Source organism: Triplophysa rosa, linkage group LG2 (assembly GCF_024868665.1).
Source record: "Triplophysa rosa linkage group LG2, Trosa_1v2, whole genome shotgun sequence".
NCBI lineage: Eukaryota > Metazoa > Chordata > Actinopteri > Cypriniformes > Nemacheilidae > Triplophysa > Triplophysa rosa.
In genome coordinates, this window is record NC_079891.1 from 21402716 (window position 1) to 21428742 (window position 26027).

Here is a 26027-nt window from a genome sequence, read left to right on the forward strand (position 1 = left end):
GTGGAGGGCTACAATAATGAGTAGCGATAAATTGTTCATAAATTTGACAAGGAACATGTATTATAAAAACGTTACGACTGTTGTGTTGAGAGACAGACTGGGATTTGATCTTGAGAACCAATCATCTCCGAATTTTAAAACGCCAATGGGCTTGGCGAATGGCACATGCACGCCAGTCCCCGCCCCGTGCATACGGGTATAAAGGGAGATGGCGGCGGCCATTCACTCATTTTTGGGGCTGAGGAACTTGAGAGGCATCTCTCGGTCACTGCAGCGGGTCGGCGAAGCGTTGTGGCATGAAGACCCAACGTCTCATTCCGTCCATCATGGAACGGAGGTTACAGTCGTAACCGAGACGTTCCCCCTTCAGTCGGTCTCTCGACATTGTGTTGAGAGACAGACTGGGGACCTATCTTTACATGCCATGGCGCTGAGCCGTATCACGACCACCTGCGGAGCGACACTGACTGGACTAGCGAGTCACATGTGAGCCACGCAGGTTCCGAAGAACAAAGGATGAGTGAATGACCGCTGCCATCTCCCTTATATACCTGTATGCACGGGGCGGGGACTGGCGTGCGTGTGCCATTCGCCAAGCCCATTGGCATTTTAAAATTCCTCTCGGAGATGATAGGTTCTCAAGATCAAACCCCAGTCTGTCTCTCAACCCACTGACTGAAGGGGAACTGTAAATTCCACATCTTCGCTTGAGCATATGAATGTATTGAATTCCTAGCAACTGCATAGCAAAATCACCAGTGTTAAAAAAAACTTCTAATTAACATTCACAGTGTACACTCACCTAAAGGATTATTAGGAACACCTGTTCAATTTCTCATTAATGCAATTATCTAATCAACCAATCACATGGCAGTTGCTTCAATGCATTTAGGGGTGTGGTCCTGGTCAAGACAATCTCCTGAACTCCAAACTGAATGTCAGAATGGGAAAGAAAGGTGATTTAAGCAATTTTGAGCGTGGCATATTTGTTGGTGCCAGACGGGCCGGTCTGAGTATTTCACAATCTGCTCAGTTACTGGGATTTTCACGCACAACCATTTCTAGGGTTTACAATGAATGGTGTGAAAAGGGAAAAACATCCAGTATGCGGCAGTCCTGTGGGCGAAAATGCCTTGTTGATGCTAGAGGTCAGAGGAGAATGGGCCGACTGATTCAAGCTGATAGAAGAGCAACTTTGACTGAAATAACCACTCGTTACAACCGAGGTATGCAGCAAAGCATTTGTGAAGCCACAACACGCACAACCTTGAGGCAGATGGGCTACAACAGCAGAAGACCCCACCGGGTACCACTCATCTCCACTACAAATAGGAAAAAGAGGCTACAATTTGCACGAGCTCACCAAAATTGGACAGTTGAAGACTGGAAAAATGTTGCCTGGTCTGATGAGTCTCGATTTCTGTTGAGACATTCAAATGGTAGAGTCAGAATTTGGCGTAAACAGAATGAGAACATGGATCCATCATGCCTTGTTACCACTGTGCAGGCTGGTGGTGGTGGTGTAATGGTGTGGGGGATGTTTTCTTGGACACTTTAGGCCCCTTAGTGCCAATTGGGCATCGTTTAAATGCCACGGCCTACCTGAGCATGTTTCTGACCATGTCCATCCCTTTATGACCACCATGTACCCATCCTCTAATGGCTACTTCCAGCAGGATAATGCACCATGTCACAAAGCTCGAATCATTTCAAATTGGTTTCTTGAACATGACAATGAGTTCACTGTACTAGAATGGCCCCCACAGTCACCAGATCTCAACCCGATAGAACATCTTTGGGATGTGGTGGAACGGGAGCTTCGTGCCCTGGATGTGCATCCCACAAATCTCCATCAACTGCAAGATGCTATCCTATCAATATGGGCCAACATTTCTAAAGAATGCTTTCAGCACCTTGTTGAATCAATGCCACGTAGAATTAAGGCAGTTCTGAAGGCGAAAGGGGGTCAAACACCGTATTAGTATGGTGTTCCTAATAATCCTTTAGGTGAGTGTATATACAGTATAATTTTAACACTGGCGATTTTGCTGTGTGGGTAACCGGACCATTCGCACAGCAAGCGAAAGCAGCATTATAGAAAGCACTGAGAGGCCTTCCTAATGTTCCTTTGATCTTATTCTGTAACCATTATAGTGAAATGCTAATGCAATATTGTCTGCTTTTATTGCCCGGGACATAAAACAGAAAATCAGATGAGATGCTTACAAAAGTGTATGCGACCCTATGTGTTTGTTTGTTTGTGAGATAAGAGGAGCTGTATCGCTAAGAAAAGCATATTATTAGAGCGTATTCATGAGCTTATTCTCACACCAACTGTGTTCCTGCAAACTCCTTTTGCTCTTGTTAATACAACGTATTTAAAAATGCAAATAAAGGTGTCAAATAGCAAACAGAACTGCACTTTATTTAGTTTTGTGTTTGTTTGTTTGTTTGTTTGTTTGATCCAGACATTCTGTGAGTGTGTGCCCAACTCTTCTCAACTTAAACACCGCTGGTCAGACTCAGATACAGTCAGACAAACATCGCCCAAGGTAAGGGCTACGGTCTACCATATAATTCAAGTCAAAACTGTACATAACACACATTCCTAGAAATACAGACAAAAAATTTATAAAACTTCTGTCATCATTTGTTCAACCTCATGTGCTTCAAAACATGTTTTTTTCTTCTTTGGTACACAAAGAAGATATTTTGAGAAATGCCTCAGTGGTTTAGTGTCTATACAGTGAAAGTGAAAGCCCCAATGTTGTTTGGTTGTCAACGTTCTTTAAAATATATTTTTTGTTCTGCAGAAGAAAGTCATACAGGTTTGGAAAGACATGAGAGTGAATAAATTATGAACAAATTTTAATTTCCGGGTGAACTATCCCATTAATATTTTGTGAAGGGAAACCAATGCATACGCTTGATTATTCTGTGTGGCTTCTGTACACTGTATGGATGAGGAATAAATGAGTCTGAATTGAGTCCTGCCTGTAGAAACCTGATGGGTTTAAAAAGGAGATGCCACTTATATTATATTATATTATATTACACATAGCATTTAACATGCAAACCCTATGATCAAAGTCAGAACCTTCAATTGCGTGTTTATTTGATTAGCTTTGAGTAGTTTGTGACTGCACCGATAAGTCTAACACACACATACACACATACATACAGTATGAGCTATGAGACACCCTTCATCTGTCTGGGCGTTAAAATAAAAATTCAACATAATGCACAAATGTGTGGGAGAACACAGATTTCATGTTTCTCTCGCATATAGAATGCACAGTGCTTGTTTATGATGCCCTGACTGTTTAAAATAACGTTCATGTGTCTGTTTGTGTGTTTGTGAACAAGTGTGACACTCAGTTGTGCAGTTTTCACTCGACAACAGAATACAACAAGCAAAAATAGCTATAAATCTACCGTGGCTCAGCTGTAGAAAATAAGCAACGGGAAACAATAACAAAGACGGTTAATCTACAGGGAAAATGGCTTATATAGTCCCGTCATCAATAACCCCCTTCCACCTTTTGAAAGTTTTGCATATAAATCTGTTTTGCCAGTTTTTCATCTAGATGAAACAGCTGCTCAGGAGGAAAGTGTCCAAGGGGCATTACTGGATTGGGTTCAATTAGATTACATGTAGTTCATACGCGCATCAGCCAGGGCTGTTAAATAATATACTGTTTGTCCTTTATCATGAACAGTTGGCTGGAATAAATACGAAGCATCAGAAGCCAATAAATTATGATGCAACTGGAAAGCTTTATTAAAAACTGGCCAATGGGTTTTGCTACGTTGCCATTCATGCTGACAACATAGTTTCTTCTTTTAATCACTTTAGTGCGGAGCTAAAATAAAATCATCGACAGTATATTAAATAAAAACAGTTCCCTTTGGCTCCAAAGTATACTAGAACTATCTGTCTCTAGTGAGATAGCAATAGCAAAATGATACATGTAGACTAGTGCATATCTACAAACATTAAAAAAACAGTATGATCCTATTTAAAATATTCAGCAGAGACTTATCGCCTCTGAAACCTGTGCTTAACATGTTTCATCAACCGTCGCCGATGAAACAGGGCAGATCTCTGATCTCTCTCTGTGTAAACTGCTCACTGAAGTGCATCCCAGAAATCTTTTTTATTTTCCCAGAGATGGTAGTAAAAGCCAAATCATAAAGCAAGCCATTAACCACCCATCAGCATGGGCCAATGCCAGCGTGACTGTTTTGCATATTAATGAAGAGGAAGGCTTGAGACAGAACATATGTGTGGGCATTTATTCTCAAAATAACATTGTTTACAGGTAAAGCACACCCACATTGCAGCGCATCCTTGCACAACACCCAATGCGCACACAAATGCAGACTGTACGTACATATGCATTTGTCTGGACGGTAAACTCAAAGTGGTTTAATTTTCTCCCATTAACGGAAGCAGGAGAGATGGAGTGCTATGTCTATTAACTGTGTGAAACAGGTACTGTAATGGAGTGAATGAAAACTGCGCATTGACCAGTGGTGGACAGTAACGAAGTAAATTCACCTGAGTACTGTACTTAAGTACACTTTTTTAATATCTGAACTTTACTTGAGTATTATTTTTTTCGGAGTACTTGTACTTTAACTTCACTACATTTGAAAGACAAATATCATACTTTTTACTCCACTACATTTATAAAAAGGTCCAAAAGTAGAAAATGGTTTCTAAGCAGCGGGGTTTCCTGCGGGCGCAATTTATCTGGCTTGCTAACTGCCAGGACCTTTTACTGTTGCCAAGTATTTCAGATTTCCTATGCTCGCGGTTTTCCGGCAAGCTTTGAATGGCCATTTGGCAGATTTTTTTTAACGCAAATCTGGCAACTCTGGGATCTTTCCCGCTAAACTAATGTAAACGACGGCGCAGCTACACCATTGATAGCGCTCTAAAAAGGCAAATAGAGGAACATGATAAAGTGTGGTGTAATCATCTGTGGGTTACGATCAGTCAAAGATCGTAGAAACATTGTCATGAAAATGATCGGCATAACGGCTAAACGGTAAATAAGCATCACATACACCTTGAGCTACGCGTGCGTGTTAACTTCTGATCTGCTGCTATGTCATTTAAAGCGATTTGGAAAATGAATGATGTTTTTACTGAAGTAACTATAGTTGAAGTATTCCTGTTGAAATAAAAACAATGGAACCCTGCCCAAAATACAACATAAAATGTAGTGGATTTAATGGGAATTGTACTATGGATACTTGTTGTCTACTTGTATGTGATGGATTCTATTGATGGGATGGTAAATCCTATTGGAATAAAACCCCAAACACACTACAAAGAGGAATTTAATTAAAAAACTCTAATTCGAATTCAATTATTCATTGTTTTTTTCAGCAGGGATGGTATTTGCAGTAAAACCACGATATCCACAAATTTACCATTTTCTATATATAGTAACCATACTCCAATTAATAATCTTCAGTAAAACCACAGCAACTAAAAATACCATAGTTTCATTATATTCATTATTATACTAGCTATAGTTTATGTTTGTAGTTAAATTATGGTAATAAATCCAACAAACACATGGCTTCTACACTTAACTATTTACAAGAACCTTACTACTTACTGGTAAGTTGCTGCTAAAACTGGTAAAGGGAATATACAAAATAAAAGAACACTTCTCATAAATACATATAGGCCTAGGGGGCTAATGAGGATAATTAGGCTAAATGATCATACAGGATTATATCTAAACTAAACACATATGTGCTAAACATGTAAAGCTCTTAAAGGAGTTGCTCACTGCAAAATTTGCCCCCATTGACTTTCCATAGTAGGAATAAAAACTACTATGGAAAGTCAATGGGGGCAAATTTTGAAGTGAACTACTCCTTTAATACAACTGATACTGTGAGCTACTCAGTGTATTCAGTAGGTTGCTTCAGAGGCATAAGGTATACGACAATAAAACAATGCACAACTGACATAAAGGAAATTTACTTTTAATACTTGAGTACTTTTAAAAGCACGTACTTCTGTACTTTTACTCAAGTAAGAATCTGTCTTTACAACTTTTACTTGTAGTGGAGTAATATTTGACCAGTAGTATCTGTACTTTCACTCAAGTAAGGAAGTTGTGTACTTCGTCCACCTCTGGCATTGACATAGCAACACACTCTCTACTTCTACAGTAGGTGGATCTGAGATGTGCAGCAATGCTTGTTTGTGAGATGTATACTTCTGATGAACCCAAAGTTTCAGGGGCGTGTCTAGAGCATTTTTAGTGGGGGTGGGGGGGGCATGCTGTGGAAATGCCTAACAAGAGGGTGGCCGCCAGTGACCAAAAAAAGTTAAATAGTTTAATACAGTAGACTACATAGTGTAAGCTGCTACGGTTTCCTCAATTGCTACTTATGCTTGAAATGACCTTTAGATTACTTTTGAATTACTGTTTAAGTTACACTGACACTTATTATTTTTTAACTTGGGAAAAAAAATAAAAACAAATCAGCAGAAATGATGTCAACCAATTTCTTTTAATAATTGGTTTGGCGATTACATTATACCATAGTTTTATTCACAATATTTTTCAAATAATATACAAAAGAAATACAAAATAAAGGAAATAAATCACCCAGCATAGTAAAATCTGATATACATATTAAGTTTGAATGAAAGTTAAATAACTATAGACCCTCCGAAATATGTAGACAAGTAGTCATTCTTTCAAGGTTTTAGGAACTGCATTAAAATGATAAGCACATCATTAACACCTGTTGAGACAATACCCTCTAGAAATATGTTTAAAATAAAGAAACTGGAGCATACCATGTGGTCCTGGCAGGATGAGGTCTGTGGAGATGTTGGTATCTAGCATCTGAGGTTTGTCACTTGAATTTGAATTTTGAACTCCAGCAGAATCTAGAAACTGATGGCTGTTAAAGAGGCCAATTGCAAGACATCTTGTAGTGGGGGCACCTGTGGTGGCCAATCAGATTTCAAGGGGGGCCGGTGTCACCACTGGCCACCATGTAGACATGCCACTGCAAAGTTTTGCTCTTGGGTGTGTCATTGGGTGTCCAATGTGGAATTTGCACCCGCTGAATTTTAACACCAAGTTCTGTTCATTCCCAATCATCAAATCTGTAGGTTTTCCTTCCAAATGTTGTTCCAAAAATTGTGTAGATTCCATCTAGGCCTGCAGTACTTATTTCTCATTGTTAATAAAGTAGTCAGTTGATAAAAGCTCACAGGAGAGCGGAGCGGATGGTGGAACACCTTCATCTATGTCTTTCTTTTCTGCAGTTCTGTCAGACTGCAGTATTATTCCCAAAGGGCTTTAAAAAGCACTCTCTGTTCTGCAGAAATTCTAATGATGATTATGATATTATGTTGGCTCTAAATCTCTCTCTCTCTCTCTTTTTCTCTATGTCTCTGCAGAGGATGAGTTGTAGCTACCTGCTATGTACCATCCTGCTCTTCGTTGCCGTGCTCCTCGCCGTCACAGTCACCGGAACCATTCTTCTTATGAACCACTACCAGGCTCCGCCCATGTCGGATGGACCGCCCCATATTAGCACCAATCAGGATGAAGCCAATGCACTGGTAACAGTTGAGAGGGGCGATGGATCACGCATCAATATTTTCATCGACCCCAACTGCCCCGATTATAACAGTAACTTTCTTCGGCTGGAAGGCGTGCAGACGTCTTTGCTGCACTCGCTTACTGACCACGATACAGATCTGAAATCTGTCAAAGGACAGGATCGTGCGCTATTGGTCAACTTGGCAGAGGAAGTCGCTAAGCTGTCTGCCCATGCAGGACAGCTGAAGATGGACTATGAGTCGTTGAGAAGAGGACAGAACAACCTGGGACAGGACTTGAGCACACTGCAGACTGAACAGAGCAGACTTATACAGGTAATGACATGCACACGCACACACATACCAAACAGCTGCATTTTCAGATTTCAGATATAACCAGGCCCACACTAAATTTGTGCCTGCAGAACTCAGCAGAAAGCTCTACAGATTTCCACGGAATTTGAACGCTCATCCATCACAAAGTTGTACGCATCCCCTGCCCCTGTTTTTCATGATGCTACCAATGAGACTCTCATCTGTGTTTAACACATTTTACCCTCTTTAAATCAAATATTCTGAATTCTGCAGATTTTGCAACATAAGTCAATATTTTATCTGGGCCTAGATACTGTATTACATATACAAAACATCACAGATTTGAATCACCTTTTTGCCTTCTACAGTTCATTTTGGCCCTGCGTATGTGCATTTCTATACGGAATTAATATAAGGTCAAAAAGCATAACCATAAATTAATTATTGGAATAATACATTGTTCAAACCTGTTGGAAACCGTGTTTATATCTTTTTACAAAATAAAGTTATATAGAGGGTATGCATGTGACTGCACATGCAGTTTGCAGAAACAAATGGAATTGTGTCAGAACAATTTTAGCTCAGTTATGTTGTTTTTGTTGAATCATACTGTAATAGTGTTATGTAACCTTTCTACTTTCTACACCTTTATATTTTGCGTAAATGTAATGGTTTCCAAGCAGTTATTTATAATCAAGCACGATGAATAAGCCTTGGACAGGCATGAATGGTTGCAAGGCAAGCTAGCCAAAACAAATCTAGTTTTAGCTGTCAAATGTTATACTATGTTATAAATCTGTGAAGTCATTAATAAATATCACATTATTAAAATAGTAGAGATCCGGTATTTCGTTTCACATTTCAAGCAAATGTATTTCATACAGACTTGATTAATGTACGGCAAGGTTTTACGGGGAAAACACATCAAACATTTAAGAACAGCAATGAGACTCAATTTGTTGAATCACCTAACAATTTTAGACTAGTAGAAAATGTTTACTTAAGGCTTTCTTTGTGTTTTTGTAATATGTGTACTAGGGTTGGGCAATGTTTACCAAATTAGCATCGGGCGATGGCTACAGTGAAACATCGCGATTGACCATGACATCGCCCTGCGGCATTTTAAAGTGATGCGCGTCTGGCACGAGCTGTATCTTTATACAGCGTGAGCTGGGCAGTTATCAATTCAGGCATCTGTACAGCGCGAGCTGTATTGTATTCTAATTCTGATGTTATATTCAATTAAAGAGTTATAAAGTGAGGCGCGTCTTCTTTATACAACGCGAGCTACAGTTATAAAGTCAGTGCAAGGTTTTATGCCTCTTCTTCATATTTGTTAACAAACGCAGCACAGAGCAGCAAGAGTCACGTGACGAAAAATAAACATTTTTGGAATCACGATGCCAGCTCAACATCGTCATGTCTATCAGCCATCGGTGATGGACGACGACATCGTCTATCGGCCCAACCCTAATGTGTATTACATTACACATCCAAGCAAATAGCAGTTGCCAAGTTGAGCAAAGCATTGCTGAGAAACAAGTGGGACCTGGGCAACCACTCATTACCACTGTTTGTTAAACCAGTAACGAGTAAGATCTGTTTGACATAATGAATTATACTTTACTGTATGTGTTACATTTACATTTAGTCATTTAGCAGACGCTTTTATCCAAAGCGACTTACAGATGAGGGAAACAATGGAAGCACTTGGAACAACATAAGGACAACAAAAAGCATAAGTGCAATAAAAACAAACTGGTCTCATATAGCCTATCACAGTATTCAGAGCTAAGTTTTTTTTTTTTTTGGAAAAAGTAGAAAAGAGATCAGAACTGATCAGTCAGGTGTTGATGGAAGAAATGTGTTTTCAGACGATTCTTAAAGATGGCTACAGAATCTGGTGATCTTGTAGCAGCGGGTAGATCATTCCACAAATGTGGAACCGATCCAGAGAAGGTACGTGAGAGAGATTTTTTACCTTTTTGGGATGGCACCACAAGACGTCGTTCGTTTGCAGAGCGAAGGGATCTGGCGGGTATATAAGTCTGCATTAGCGAGTGAAGATAAGGGGGTGCCAAATCAGTGGTGGTCTTGTAGGCCTTGGGGTCTTGGGGTGAGCTAACCGTTGGAAATAAGACAAGAAGATAAGGAAGCGTAAGCAAGGAAACCGTTAAAAAACATTACGGATTGCAATTATGTTTGAATATATAAATTGTGTTCACACCAACTACGGAATTTTACAACAGTTCACTCCAAACCCTATGTGTTCAGGTAGACTTAAGCCCAGTTCTTGATTCACACTTGAGACTGCATTCACAGTAATCAAAATCAGCATAATGGTTAATCGAAACTGGAACTGCATCAAAACCACTGGTGTGAAAGAAACATCAGAGCACAGTCAATATGACCAGAGGCAACCTAACAAAGATATCACAAGTGTCAAAAAGCAAGTGTTTTTTATTTTTAATGTATTCCAATAAATGCACAGCAAAGGTGACACGGAAGCTGCTTCTACAGTAAAGTGACACACATAACACAACGTGCATTTACACATGTGCATTAACAGGTTAATGCTTCACGTGCATTTACACATTGCATTTGTTGTGTATTGTACTCAGTCTGCATTATGCATGGTTCTGGAGTTAAATCGCATGTGTCCCATTTATGCCAGCTGTGGACAGAGCATGACGATATGAAGATATTGATACCAACTCTTCTTCTCTTCTGCTCTATGAGCTACAGTTTCAGAGCTGGGGGATGACAGATGCTGCCTGTTTCCTTGGGTCAAGTGAATTACCGCCAAGTTAAAGCCTGACTTTAATCTGAATTACGTAGATTTAAGGTTTAGGATTAACACCATCTCTCTCAAACTGCGAGGTACCAACAAGGTCCTACAAACGGGATCTATCAAATGCGCACGCAGAGACGCACACACACGGGCGCATGGCGGGAAGGACTATAAGAAAGTTGTTTATCACCGGCAAACACCTGCGCGACAGAGAAAAGCGTTTACAAAATCCCCTCTGAATGGAAAATAATCCTTCGTTTTTCGGATGACTTTTAGACAGGAATGGTGACCTGCGTTTGCGCGTGCATGTGCGTTTGCGCACATGCCTGCTTCGTTTGTGTGTCTGAGGATCTTTCTATTTCATGCTCTTATTTTGAGTGAATAGTTGGATTTGGGTGTGTGAAATTTGGAAAGGTGTAAAGAAAGCGCCGCTCAGCGCAGACTTGCGAAAAGAGTGACACAGATGACAAAGGCAGAGAGAGATTTAGACGCCGGGTAAAAAATATGCCATTTTAACCTCTCTAAACCTATCAACTCGTATTAATTAAAGCTAGTTCTACCTGTTATTAACTCCCCCCAGCATGTAAGTGGAACACAAAGGCAGTTCCTCCGCCTCTGATTAAACTAATTGTACTGCCAATTTAATTGCTAATTTGTGGTGAAACCAGCGCTGATTGTGCAGCGAGGTAGGATTACAGGTTACACATGAAAGCGTTTTACACATATAGTCAGTGAAGCATCAGGATATGCACGCTAAACAACCCCCAACCACTCCTCCAAGCTCCAAGAGTAAATGCTTTTACCTACAAAAGCCAACAATGAAAGCCTTGAGCTCCGTGTGAATTCATTTTAGCTTCGGTGGCATTTTAGCTGTAGAGACTATTCCGTTTACGCCCTGCCATTAAAGGAAGTAATTCTGCGCTGTCAATCATCTCAGCATTACAACGGTTATAAACCCGGAAAAGCCCTGAAGCTAAAGGTTACCTCCTCTGGGCACAACGCTGTCATTGCACTTACATGTGTGTGTGTGTGTGTGTGTGTGTGTGTGTGTGTGTGTGTGTGGTTGTGGGGATGTGTCAATCCAGACGTGATCATTAGAGTTCAGTGAGCTATAAGCTGTCAAGGCTCTGAGTGCCTTAGCAAGGGCCCTGTCTGCTTTCTTGTCCCGGGAGAGAAATTACACCTTCAGATATTCCATGTTTGTTTCATTTACCTATATCCAAGAATATAACCAGACATTCAACATTTGACGAGAGAGAGCGAAATATAGAATCCCAAGAAAACACACTATAAAAAAATGTTACTTAATTTAGGGTTAGAGTTGTTTTTTTGCTACATAAAATTTACAAGTCACTTGAATTCAGGGGCGGACTGACTTTTCCCAGTGGGCCGCATCTAAACATGGGCCGAAACGCGAAAAACACAAGTGCGATCAGGACGGAATGTAATAGCAGGTGGACGGAACACACTGAGGGCCGCTCTTGGCATAGAAGTCAAGAGCTGTTTTTTAGTCACAATCCAGTTTTGCTTGAATTTAAAGAGATAATTCACCCAAAAATGAAAATTCTATCATTAATTACTCACTTTCTGGTTGTTCCAAACCTGTATAAATTTCTTTGTTTGGTGGATATTGGGATGAATGCTTGTAACCAAACAGTTCTTGGACCCCTTTGACTACCATAGTAGGAAAAATGACAGTGGTAGTCAAAAGTGCCCCAGAACTTTTTGCTGTCCTACATTCTTCAAAATATCTTCTTTTGTGTTCAACAGAACAAAGGAAATTATAAAGTAATTTTTCATTCTATGGAAGTCAATGCGGTCCAAGAACTGTTTGGTTATAAGCCTTCTTCCAAATATCTTTCTCCGTGTTCATCAGAACAAAGAAATTTATGCAGATTTGGAACAACTCAGAGGTGAGTAAATGATGATAGAATTAGTATTTTTTTGGTGAACTATCCCTTTAAGTTGTATTAAACTGACTTGAAGTTAAAATTGGGTAAACTTCATTTTTTAACTTATTAAAAACTGACAAATTGCATATCACAATGTCAGTTTAATATCATTTTAATGCAAGTGAATTGAATTTGGTTTGCCAATTCAAGCAAATTGATTTGATGGAACTAAAGGCATCTTTTTAAGTTGAAATATGTAACATTTTTTACAGTGTATTACCTGAATATTGGAAGTTTACAGTCTAGCCTATGCAGAATATTTGTTTGTTTATTTTGTCATTTTAATGATAGGCACAGTAGCAGAGAAACAGGAAACTACTGGAAGAGAATAAAGGTTCAAACCTTGGTTTTGTAGGTCAAAACTGCTCGTCATACCTCAACATCGGAAAAGCCAAATGTATCAGCTGTGACAGGTGTAGGCAGGATCTTCCTTTGTGTGCTATATCCTACTTCATCTAACTCAGGTGTTTAGGTGTCTTCAAAATAATCACTGTACTCACTTTGAAAGACACATTGTTTAGCGCAGATTGAAGCTACAACACCAAATTTATCTGTACCGTTGAATGTGTCTCACAAACGTACACACAAGCACACACTCATGCTCAAAGGAAAAAAATATTTTTTTATCTAAAATGGTTCAGTTCTTTCAGGTTTAGAGGGGAAAGAACACAGTAGGTTTGGGTCTGTTTGTTTGTGTCCATCTGTGTGTATCTTGTACAGGGTCTTATTTCTAGGTAGTCAAGCAGTGACAGGTCCAGTTCACTGCCTTGAGCAGAAAACCACACCGTAATTCTGGCACAAAGACCTTTACAGCTTTATTGCACGTCGAGCATTTGACTTCACTTGACAGGTTGCCTTTTGGGAACCGTCTCAGACAGATTTTACCTTGCCATAGGCTACAAGGGATTTTCAGTCAGATTTTCAGGTTCTCACCAAGGGGTAAACGGACAAGACAAGGCAGACCGAGACAAAGACAAAAACCAGACAAACATGGTGAACATGACAAGGGGTAGACAGGACAACAAGACTACAGGATTGGGGTGGGATAACAAGAACAACAAACACGGGAGGGGGGTGGGGCAAAACAAGAGTTCACGGGGGGGAAACCAAAAGGGTTGGGGGGAACAGTCCCAGTCCCCGGCTGGACATGGCTTGACGCCGGCTGGAAGGCCGGCTGGACATGGCTTGACGCCGGCTGGAAGGCCGGCTGGACATGGCTTGACGCCGGCTGGAAGGCCGGCTGGACATGGCTTGACGCCGGCTGGAAGGCCGGCTGGACATGGCTTGACGCCGGCTGGACTGCCGGCCTGGCAATCACCGCGACTGGAACGCCGGCGGATCAACCCGACGACGCCGGCTTGATCACCGAGACTTGGACGGCCTTGCGGTCACGGACTGTAAACCGTTCGCGCCGGCTTGGATCCACCGGACCTGACGACGTTACAATGGAAGCTGGAACACAAGACTAGACACACAAGAACCTGGACCACACAAGACCGACACACAAGGACTGGAGCCCGANNNNTATACCGGACTGGACGCCGGCTGGATCACCGGACTGGACGCCGGCTGGATCACCGGACTGGACGCCGGCTGGATCACCGGACTGGACGCCGGCTGGATCACCGGACTGGACGCCGGCTGGATCACCGGACTGGGCGCCGGCTGGATCACCGGACTGGACGCATGACTGGACACAAGACTAGACACACAAGACTGGACACACAAGACTGGACACACAAGACTGGACACCGGACTGGACGCCGGCTGCACCGGACTGGATACCGGCTGCACCGGACTGGACACAAGACTGGACACCGGTTGCACTGGACTGTACGCCGGCTGCACCGGACTGGACGCCGGCTGCACCGGACTGGACGCCGGCTGCACCGGACTGGACGCCGGCTGCACCGGACTGGACGCCGGCTGCACCGGACTGGCTGCCGGCTGCACCGGACTGGACGCTCCTCCACTGCGCCTCTCCCTCCTTCTCCGCACCACCGGATCCATAGCCGACCTTGGCGAATCCGTGGGGACCGGAGGGAGTTCCGCAGTGGAGGAATCAGCCGACGTCATCCCTGGATCCCCTCCCTCCCGCTCGCTACCGGCGCCACCAGAGTGAACGGGGACCGTGGAGCTCAAGCCGGAGGGTACCGAGTCCCCCCGGGCAGCGGCAGTTAGGTCGAGGCCCTCCGGCGTGATCGACCGCGAGGTGGAAGTCCCACGTGGAACCCCACCCCCGGGATCGTCCCGGTTGGCCACGAACCTGACCATTGCCACGAACCCTAGGGGACCCAGCAGCCTCTTCTCAGACGGGGTGAGGCGCTGAGTGAGGCAGCAGTTGAATATCGTCTTCAACTCTGCCTCGTTGAACTCAGCCATCTCAGCCACCGCCGAGAATGCCCCGGCGAACTCCCGATTCCCGTAGTTCCCCTGGCGGAAACCTAGCAGCAAGCGGGCTTGAGCGGACCGTGAGGACGACGCCGTGCCGTCCATCTTGCTGCCCGCTGGGTTCTGAATTTGGCTCTTGTATTCTGTCACGGACTGTGGCAATGGAAGAAGAACCCAAGCGCAGGCAACGGCAGTGAAGGGGTTAACAGATACTTTATTTAACAAAACAAAGGAACCAAAACAAAACACCCACAAGGGGGGAAAGGCGGACACTGTAACAAAACAAGAACACTAACAAAAACTTCCCACGATGGGGCAAAACTAGAAAGGGGCAAAACTAGAAAATAACAAAACAGACTTACGACACAACGTCACAAAACAAGGCACGGAACGGAACAGGAACCAAGGTACACAGGAACATGAGCACAAACGCAATGCATACACAACATAGTACACGCAATACAAGAGCACAGGACAAAGAAACAAGAGGGTATATATAGGGAAGACAAACGAGGGATAACGACATGGGGCAGGTGTGGGACATTAAACACTCAGGGAAAGATAACGAGGAAACGAGAGGAATGGGGTCAATGACAAGACACTGGAGAGAACGTATATTATTGTCAAACGGACAATAAGATGTTTCTCTCCACACATAACCTAAGACCTTGTCATGGCTCTGCTACAGGACCAAGAAAAACATGACTAAGGAAGCAGAGCCATGACAGATAGTCACAGTTTGACAGCGTACTTTCGTGATTTAAAGTTTCATATATGCCCAAACTAAAGTGTTTTCTTAAATTAAACCCATTCACACTTAGAATAAGAGTTGTTTTGCGTTGAGCTGCAGAACTATAATTGGAGGTGTTGCTGTCCAAGGTTCTGAAGTTGGTTTTAGTAAAGGTGAAGATGCAAGGTACTCGCAATGGGGAATATGGACAAGTTACACTTAATATATGTAGACAAACTTTCTGTATGTTTTTGAGAATGACTGTGAATGAGCATTTATTTCATTTTCTTTAGGGCAATTTCACCAATACGGATGTGACATTTTCAGTCAAAACTTGACATAAATTCTCAGAGAATGTATACAGAACTGAGTAATACAAGAGTGAATGTTGTGCAACTTACCTCTACCTATTTAGTGTCAGTTCATATTTCATCTGTCCCTTACAGTTCATGTACACTTATTGAATATAACTACAGTATATGCTTCTATGTAACAGTTCATACGTTTGTGTTGCAGCTGCTTTCCGAAAGCCAGATTAACATGGTGAAGGTTGTGAACTCCGTAAGCGATGCTCTGAATGCCATGCAGAAGGAAACAGGTGGTCTGAAAGCCAGGGTGAAGGCTGACCTGCAGAGGGCGCCAGTCAGGGGTGTCCGCCTTAAAGGCTGTGCTAATGGTGAGACAACAAGCATGCCTAACTATTCATGCCTTAGATTTCCTTGTATGTAAAATATGTTAAGGTTCAGTGACTTTCAATGTGGTAATGTCATAGGGCACCACTAGAAATATGGCTGACTGAGTCTGGTGGGAAAGGGCTTGACAGGCCTGTATAAAACACAGATCGTTGCGATAACCCAACATCTGACCTCACTGATCCTCTTGTGTGTAAATAGGCTCAGATCCCTACAGTCATGCTCTAGCATCTAATGGAAAAAGTGTAAAAGCATTTGTAGCATCAAAAAGAAGACCGGCTCCCTGCTTGTGAATTTGAAACTAAGTGATCAACATACATATATAGATTTGTATAAATGACCAATTGGACAAGTTTGGGCTAATTATAATATGTTTTTTGTAAATCCACATGTTCCCCAGACCTCCAAGCTTTTTTCAACCACTCAATCCATCTACTCACCATCTCAGCAGCATCTAAAAATGATTAATTCTGTTTGTCCATCCTACCTTCCCCGCCAGACAATTATCAACTCCCACGATCTCAATAACACAACATGCTCTCTCGAAATCGCTCTCTGACATCACCAGCTTAGAGTCATGAGCTTTCCAGTCCCCGAGCAGAGGCGCTAATCCTCCCACTGTTGACTCACCGACTCGCTCTCGATCTGCAGAATATCAGACAATTTAACTGAAAACTGTGTTTAAAGTGTGCATATAACTGTCGCCTTATTTCTATACCCCTGCTGATTTGAATTCTCATTAGACGATTGACTGGGAACACGAGGAAAGTGCCCGCGCTTAAATTGTGCTCTCGGGAAGCTTAATGTGTCCTAAAGCATTTTGCCACTGTACTTTTAAGATGCTGATGTGTCTGCTGAAGCCACAGGTGTGGTTTGTAATGAACCTGGGTTTGAGGCAGACACTTGAATGCAAGTGTGCGGCAGTGAAGGAAGGAGTGTTTGCTATAATCAGAGAGAAGAATAGCACTTTTGGGAGCAAAGACCAGTGAACTGAGATGCACCAGCTGCCTTGAAAAGCTGGCATGAAGTGATATTGGCTAACCTTTAGCACTATTCCTCTGGACATTGAATTAGCCTTGGCCTAGTTTAGCTATCTACTATCCTGTTGCTAAAGGTGATGTAGTAGGCTGACCAGATTACAACTCGGATCACAACTGCAAAAACTCGGATGTCCAAATTCACCGTTTTTCAGGAAAAGGAAAAACACTATACTTTTTAAATGATTAAATACTGTTTTGTCAAAGTTGCCAAGCACTTTTTAATACTTTTTATTGGTTAGATATTTGCAAAACCAAGTGACAAACATAAAGAGTGACTTAAAAATATTGATTTATGGCAAAAAATAAAATCACAAAATATGGAGATATGAGGTTTCAGAAGGACAGTAGCGATATGTAGAATTATATTTTATGGTTATGGGTTCTGTTGTTATTTAACAAAAAGGGTTCAAACACACCAGACTTCCTAGACAAAAAATATGTGGTTTGTCAAAAATATGACTATACAGCATATAACCAGAATGTAATTCTCTCTCCCTTTCAGGCTCTCGTCCACGTGACTGTAGTGATATATATGCTAGTGGTCAGAGGGAAGATGGCATCTACTCTATTTTTCCCACTCATTACCCTGCCGGCTTTCAGGTCTTTTGTGATATGAGCACAGATGGAGGTGGCTGGACGGTGAGTCACAGTAACACACAACAACACACACTCACACACATATGCATATGTTGGTCTAAGCTTGCGGTGATACGCACTACATGAGGGTGGATGCAGTGGTGTCTGTGGTTTTGTGGTTGGAAAAGCAGTAATGCTTTTCCATATTACCTGGGTTTGAATGACACATGATGTGCACATTAGAGAACGACTGAATAGCTACCAGCAAATGTTATCTTGATTGCCCACTCCTGTTGTGATCATTGTCCTGGGGCTGGATTCACAAGAAAATACTTAACTGCCATATTTTTTCTTAAATTCGAATTGAAGAAAAATGTTAGGAATATTTTGTATTGCCGAAAAAACTGTTAAGACAGTTCTTAGATTTTTTTTTCAAGATTGATTTACAAAGCATATGCCATTTTATTCTTATGAAAAAATGAAGATGTTCTTAAGAAAATATGTGAAAACTTAATAAGAAGGAACATTCTTACAAACTTCCCATAATTTATCTTAAGAACAATCTTATATTTTGTTTCAAGAACAGTTTTGTGAATCCTGCCCCTGATTGGAGGTTGAAGTGTAGAAGCGATATGTGCTGGGGGTACTATAAAAAAAGAGTTAAAAAAATGAATGGAAACTATTCCACAGAATTACATTTTGCCCTTTTTATCGGGAAGTATTTGGTTTGAGTGGATTTGCCGTAGTCTTGTAGTAGGAACATGTGACAGAATGAGGGTTTTTGTGTTAATTTTAGTTAAAGTTTTAGCAATTTTCATATATGCTTTTGTCATTTTATAATTTATTGGTTTCTTTTTTTTATGTTGCTACATAAGATTCATTCATTTTTATTATAGTTTTTGTTTATTTAAAAATATATATATTATCTTATTTCCGTTTATTTTTGAGGCAACATTTCAATTTTTACTTCAGTTAAGTCTTTCCAATAATCTTTAGATCAATATCTTATTTGATTTTAATGAACAGAAACATTTTCAAAGTTTTAATTGTAGTAAACTAAAATAACCCTGGATAATTTAAGACAAATTAATATTGATGCATTTTTAAAAAGACATACAGCAAAATGCATTGGTAAAACCATTGAGTGCAGATTCTCCATCAAACACAAACCCATTACTTTCACGTCTATTACACTGACTAAACAAATGCACTTAGTTGCATACACAGATGTCTTAAACCACAGAAAAGAGCATAATAATCCATCACAATTGAAATTCACTACTGTGTTTTGGGGGAAAGCAACAAATATACTTTAGATATCATATACTGTACTTTTTTTTCATTGAATCTCTCCAAACAAACATCTACCAATAATCCTCCATCCAGTTCAGTAATAAAATGTAGCTGTACTGTTTTATTGAGTCTTTACAGAATGAGATCATATTTTAATGCTGAAAGATGCTGTCATATTTGACTACTTAAAATGATTAAAGTATCATGGCAGCACTTAGTAAGATTAAAGTCTTGATCATGATTATGATATGATGATGATAAGGTTTGCTGGTGATGATTGCTCTCCGTTTTTAGATAATACCTTGTGTATCCCTGCATAGAAATTAGTTGTGCTGACTACAGCGGCTCTCCTTTCCTGTACGTCTTGAGAATCAATAAGATGCATAACAATCTATCTATGTACAGTATCACATTCAAGTCATCCATATGTAAATAACCAGTGAGTGAATCACACAACTCATTAAAATATATCTTCTAATAATGACCCATTACATGATTCTAATGTTGATTATACATCAAGTCAGTGAGTCATCTGCATATATGATTATGCATTCTAAAAATACAAGAAAAAAAATCAGTGACTTTATAAAAGAGAGAAAAGTGCTGGCATATTGGTCATAGGGAGGAAATTACTTGAGACGAAAGAATCTGTTGTGTGCAGTCTGACAGGCTAAACAGACACCCACTGTCATAATGTGTGTGTGTAAATTGAAGGGAAACTAAGGAAATGTAGAAATGAAATGAGCCAAAGAGGCAAAGGTGCATTTGATCTTCAAGATGAAGAACAACAAGAGAGACGTGCAGAGATGTGGATCTTTAAATTGGTGGAGTCTGCTACTCATGCCTCGCGGAGGTGGTGTACGTGAACGGTTTGGTATATCAAAAAGCTGTTATCACTTTTGACTTCAGGGTCTCACGATCACGCGACTTAAAATTGGAGATAGTTTGAAATCAGACCAAAAGGGGATTTTGTTTCTAGGCCATGCAATTTAAAAGTTATTAGCTAAAACCTGCATTAAATGTTGAACAGTAGTTGGCGCTAGAGGGTATCCCAGAGTGTCAAATTCCACAACATTTTGCCATAAGGCTTTCTAGGAGATTCAAAAAAATAATAAGAAAAAAAAGAAATTCATTATTTTTTTAAACCAGAGGTTTACCACTCCAAGCCAAAACCTCTTTAAAGGTATAGTTCACCCAAAAATGAAAAGTCTGTCATCATTCACTCACCCTCTTGTCATTTCAAACCTGTATGACTTTCTGTTTTCTGCAGAACACAAAATAAGATATTTTGAAGAGTAATCGTAACTGAGCTACGGTGGTACCCATTGACTTGCATTGGTGTTGTGCCCATGCAATAGAAGTGAATGGCTACCGCCGTTGTTTGGTTACCAACATTCTTAAAAATATCTTCTTTTGTGTTCTGCAGAAGAAAGAAAGACATACAGACTTAAAATGACAAGAGTCAATTATGACAGACTTTTTATTTTTGGGTGAACTCTCCCTTTAAAACACACGCACACACACACACACACACACACTTACACAACCACGTCATGTTACAGACCAAAGGAACAGTTATTCATTTTCAGGCATCTATTAATTGAATGCATATGTTTGCAGATGTTTACGCAGGCCTGCCAATGTAAGCCTACTGTGAATCGTTTCACTGCTTTAACAAATGGAAATCAAAATGGTTGAGTTTATAGACTGAGCTGCTCTGAGCAGACGGTATAGCCACAGCTTTGTCTTAATATGAGGAAAAAGTCCCCTCAATCCTCAGTGCTCTCATTCATCGGTTCCATCACAGTGCCTGTTGCTTGCCCTCGTCTTTTTGTTGCCTCTTGTTTTCATTTCGGCAATAAGCATGACAGGGAGAAGAGAGAGAACACTCTGTTGTCAGTCACCCTGAGCTCCTATAAATGAGTGACACTTTTCCTCAGCAAAAATGCTAAATAGAGAAAATAAGCGAGCAAGAGAGAGAGAGAGAGGGAAAATGGTAACAATTCTAACAGTTCCGTATTTCTGCCACAGTGATTTTTCCTCAGGTAAAACCAAGCATAGCATTACATGGTCACGCACACACATCAAAAGCTTTGACAGATGAAAGAATCAGGACAAGGTGGATGTGTCAGTCAAGAATGATTCATACCTTCTCCCTTGATTCGATTATGCACTACAAACTCTCTCTTCTTCACTCTCTCTCTCTCTCTCCTTTATTTCTACAAAGTCCCTCTCTCACACGTCCAAGTATGCATCCGTGCACACAAGCTCGCTCGCTCACTCACATTATCACCTGCAACGCTCTGTATTCCGTCCGTGACCCGCGCACTGGCCCTGGATAATGTATTCCACTATTATTATTTTATCTGCTAAAAGGAGAAGACTAAAAATGAGCACTCTATAAATCATTTATGGGCGCAGATCTATTAGAGTGCTACGTGATCTGGCATTATCAAATGGTGCTTTTATCAAAAGTACCCATAACTCCTCTATGAAATATTAAAAACGCGCCAAGACTTGAAATGTAAAAGTTTTAGATTGAAACTCAATTTGTGGAGCGGCTGTGGGGAAACCTGGACTTGGAATGCGAATCGTTTCTTTTTTCCTTCCGGAAAAATGTTTTTTAGTGTCTGACTGTTTCTTATTGCTCATCCATTTTTTATATGGCGGTCGTATGTTTCTAAATGCATGTTTTTGAATTATTGCGCAGGGCGAATGCAGTTGCACAGGTTTGTAGCTGTGATTAGATAAAGCGAGCCTCTGTTTTCACAACATGCCCCATCGTGCAGGATTTATGGTGTGCTATTAGATTTTGATGGGGAAACGAGTGGTTTAGGGAGTTCTAGATATTATAATGAAACATGAGGCATATGGAGAAAATTAAAAGATTAGTTCACCCAAAAATGTTTTTTTCACAGTTTATGGAGTGTGTTTTGCTCCAAACCAATATGACATATGAATATCCCTTGGAATTCTGCAAGAGATCACTTATTTTATTAGTTTAACTGGAAAAAAATAAGACCTGACCTTTTGAAAATAACCACATTAGTAATGGATACATGTTTCTGTTTGTTACCTTGAAATAGGCACTTAAAGGGACAGTTCACCCAAAAATGACATTTCTGTCATAATTTATTCACCCCTTGTCATTTCAAACCTGCATGATTTTCCTACGGAGAACACAAAAGAAGATATTTTGAAGAATGTTGTGTGCCACTTACCAACATTCTTCAAAATATCTTTTTTTGTGTTCTGCGGAAAAAAAGAAAGTCATACAGGTTTGAGGGTAAGTAAATGATGACAGAATTTTCATTTTTGGGTGAACTATCACTTTAAATGATTTTTTTTCCCATTTGGATGTATACACATAGCAGTGCCCCATCCAGAAAAATAACATAGTAAATATAGGATCAGGCGGCAACATCACACATGTCTCTCACACTTCCTCTCTTGTATGAAGTCAATGATAGTCTCTATCATTCTATATTCAGATTATACATCAAACTTGATTCCGCCTCTCCCGATTGATCGCTCCATACCAATCCAGTAATCCCTTTCCAGAGAAGGAAAAAAGAGCAGATAACAGAGAGGGAAAGGGGTGATAAACTGTGAAGAATAGGTTTACGGAGAACATTAGTGAAAAAAAGAAACACATTTAAAGAAGCAAGGTGAATGGGAATGAGAAACGAAGGGTGAGCGCGCCATATATAAAATAGAGCCATTTAAAATTCAGCTTCATATCCGAACATACGCGTTCAAATGTGATAGCGTCTGAGAAACATTAAACTGTATCTCCAAAGCCATCTTTTCCTTGCCACGTTCATTTATTCTCTTTCTGGGTCCATCTACACATCTTCCTCTCTCTCTCCCTAAGCTTTTATAGCATATAAGTCATTATTGTTGATGATTATTGCCACCCTGCTTAAAACCGGACATCTGTTTTGAGTGTCTTTCAGACAAGAGTTCCTGCCCTTGTGATGTAATTTGCCTCACTGCCAACCACAGATTAAACACTGATCTCTTAATCACAATGTGGTGAGGAAAACCAAAAAGCTGGTTTAAGATCATCGGATCAGATCCCTGCAGCTCACACCTGTGTGGCTTTCCATGCAGCAAACGTGAAAGCTTACTGTGTGGATGCATGTGTATGAATAAAAAGGATTTCGATACCATGCTTTAAAATGTATAAATGACATTGCGTTACACAATTTTAAACCAAGTGGACAAAAATGACTGTATTGTGGTACCTTCTGGTTGTGAATTTTGTCTATAGTAAACAAAATTACCTACACGTTATTATTGTATGAAAGAGCATCTTTGTGAACTGGTTGGTTGTGAAAAGGTGTGAAAAGTGATATATAAATTGGTGGCACATTCAACTTGGATGCAATGAAATCTGTACATAAGCGTCATAACTGTGTCCAAATACATTTGAGGGTTACTATGGCAGCTTCTCCTTTTGTAAGTCTAGGATTAAACAAATAAAATGCATGGAGACCTTCAGCAGCTGTTTTATCATCCTTCAGGTGACAATGAATGCACACACATCTGGTTTTTGCTTTTTGAGACAGATGCATTGACAGACACATTGATCTCTCAGTGGTTGGTAGATGTCCAGAACCTGAGACTCCACACCATTACATCACCCCAATAAAGCATTTATTTTTTTGTTAAGTTGGCTCGTGTTTGTCTTATAGTGACAAGAGAGAATCAAATAATAAATTCCTTGTCTTTCCATCAGCTTTTTGCTCTTTGATCTCAACAGTTTTGTTTGTCAAATGGTCTTTTCCTTGACACGAACTATCAATGGCTTGCATTGATCAAAACGTTTAATTAACCGAAAATAAAGTTATGTATTATTTGTATAATTTAGTTATTAATAATATGGTATTTTAAATTGCACATCTGCAATGGGGTCCTTTTTTACAAAATATCATTCAACGAGTAATTTAACATTCAGTGTTTTGTTCATTTTAAATAATGAAAGAATGGGCCATGAGCATTGTGTTGTCACAGACATAAATCATGCATAAAGCAATATTATTCAGTAAATGTAATTTATGAAAATTATCATACACTTTTATTTCTGAGCGTAACTCTTTGATCATTCTAATGTTTCTGCATTCGTTTATTCTGTTTTGTCTGTGCAGGACGCAGAAAAGCAAACAGACAGTGTTACTTTTCATATCAATTAGCCATTTAATTTAAACATAGCCGCTGACATTGACTTGATCTGAATTCCCCAAACACTTAGCCAGATCTCAGTATCCATTCAATCATCTATGTGTGTGCTCTAATCATTGTTTTATAAAGCTTATGAGTCAACTCTTGATTCTGAAGTAAGTCTCAATAAATTATTAAAAAGGTTTTGGTTTAAATCAAAAGTTTAATTCTAGTTAGAAACCAGTCTTACTAATAATTTAAGTCTCACTGATAAAGTATGTTTATTGAATTTTTTTTATTGATTTTGCCTTTAAGAAAAAATAGATTTGCACAAAAAGAACCACATTAATTTTACACGTCTGTAACTGTAAACGTTAGACTACGTTTGAACTTTCTGAATTCTGCAATATGACTGATTAATGGTCATAATAACTGTAATGTGAGGAACAGAGACAGACTTCATTTCCTTTCTAATGCCGACTGTCCAGTGAGGGCACATTTTAATTATTTTTATTAAAGACGTGTATCCTTGGGCTAAATGTAAGGACATAAATGCCTTTAAAATGCAGTTTAATTTGATTCAGCAGTTATTGAAAAGAGAACTTTTAACTCCAACGTTAAATTTTAACTTGACTTGGGTCTTCTGAATATTTCATGAATTAAATCAAGTCAAGACTTTAATAATGCATAATATTAATAATGCCTTCATATTTCATTCGTATTGACTGAGGATTTTAAAAGGCACAATCCAAGCGACACATTGAATGTCAAGAATTGCCCTGTCTGAAGCAAACATAACAGAGCGCTTGTGAAACAACAACAAATAATTTTTCACCTTCTGAGTCGTACTGTATGCTAGAATAGGATATCAATTTAGAAAGGTTGTGTATACAGAACAACAGAGAAAGCAAACGTCATAGCGATGCCCTCAGCTGCTGTAATCCTCTGGTGAGGAGTTTAATTAAAAGAGAATCTTTAATTAGTCCAGTCTGCAGCGACTGACATTTTGGGTGCAGTTTGTCATTTGCTGTGAAATGGCAGGGCCGTGACACAAAGACCACAAGGGGAGATTCACAGATCATTGGACTGTAAGAGTTTGGGATCACTTGCTGTAAACACTAGGGTGCGAAAAGGTTAATATTATACGAGGTCATATAATTTAGTCTTTTGTTTGGCTGAATGAGTGAGAGTTTATAAGGCTCTTTGATGTTTTGAAGAATACAGAGTAACTACTGTAATGATAAAAATCTAAACCAAGGCATTAAGTGAAAGTGACCTATTTGTCAGGTATGGTGACCCATACCCAAAATGTGACCTCTGCATTTAACCCATCCAGAGAGTAGTGAACACACACACAGCAAGTGGTGAACACACGTACACCCGGAGCAGTGGGCAGCTATCACTGCAGCGCCTGGGGAGCAAGTAGGGGTAAGGTGCCTTGCTCAAGGGCAGTCGTTACCCACCGGCCCTGAGATTCGAACTGGTAACCTTCT

At 40.2% G+C, this 26027-nt stretch overlaps 1 protein-coding gene across 2 annotated transcripts in view; it reads left to right on the forward strand.

The window, feature by feature from the left end:
- Nucleotides 1-26027, forward strand: part of fibcd1b (fibrinogen C domain containing 1b) — a 111136-nt gene that overhangs the window by 35780 nt on the left and 49329 nt on the right. The window contains exons 2-5 of one of the 2 annotated variants that reach the window (XM_057354047.1): nt 2469-2552; nt 7448-7927; nt 16287-16446; nt 18005-18141. In XM_057354047.1, the coding sequence (XP_057210030.1) occupies nt 2469-2552; nt 7448-7927; nt 16287-16446; nt 18005-18141 (861 nt within the window). The remainder of the gene's footprint in view (nt 1-2468; nt 2553-7447; nt 7928-16286; nt 16447-18004; nt 18142-26027) is intronic. The other variant, XM_057354056.1, reaches the window with a different exon arrangement.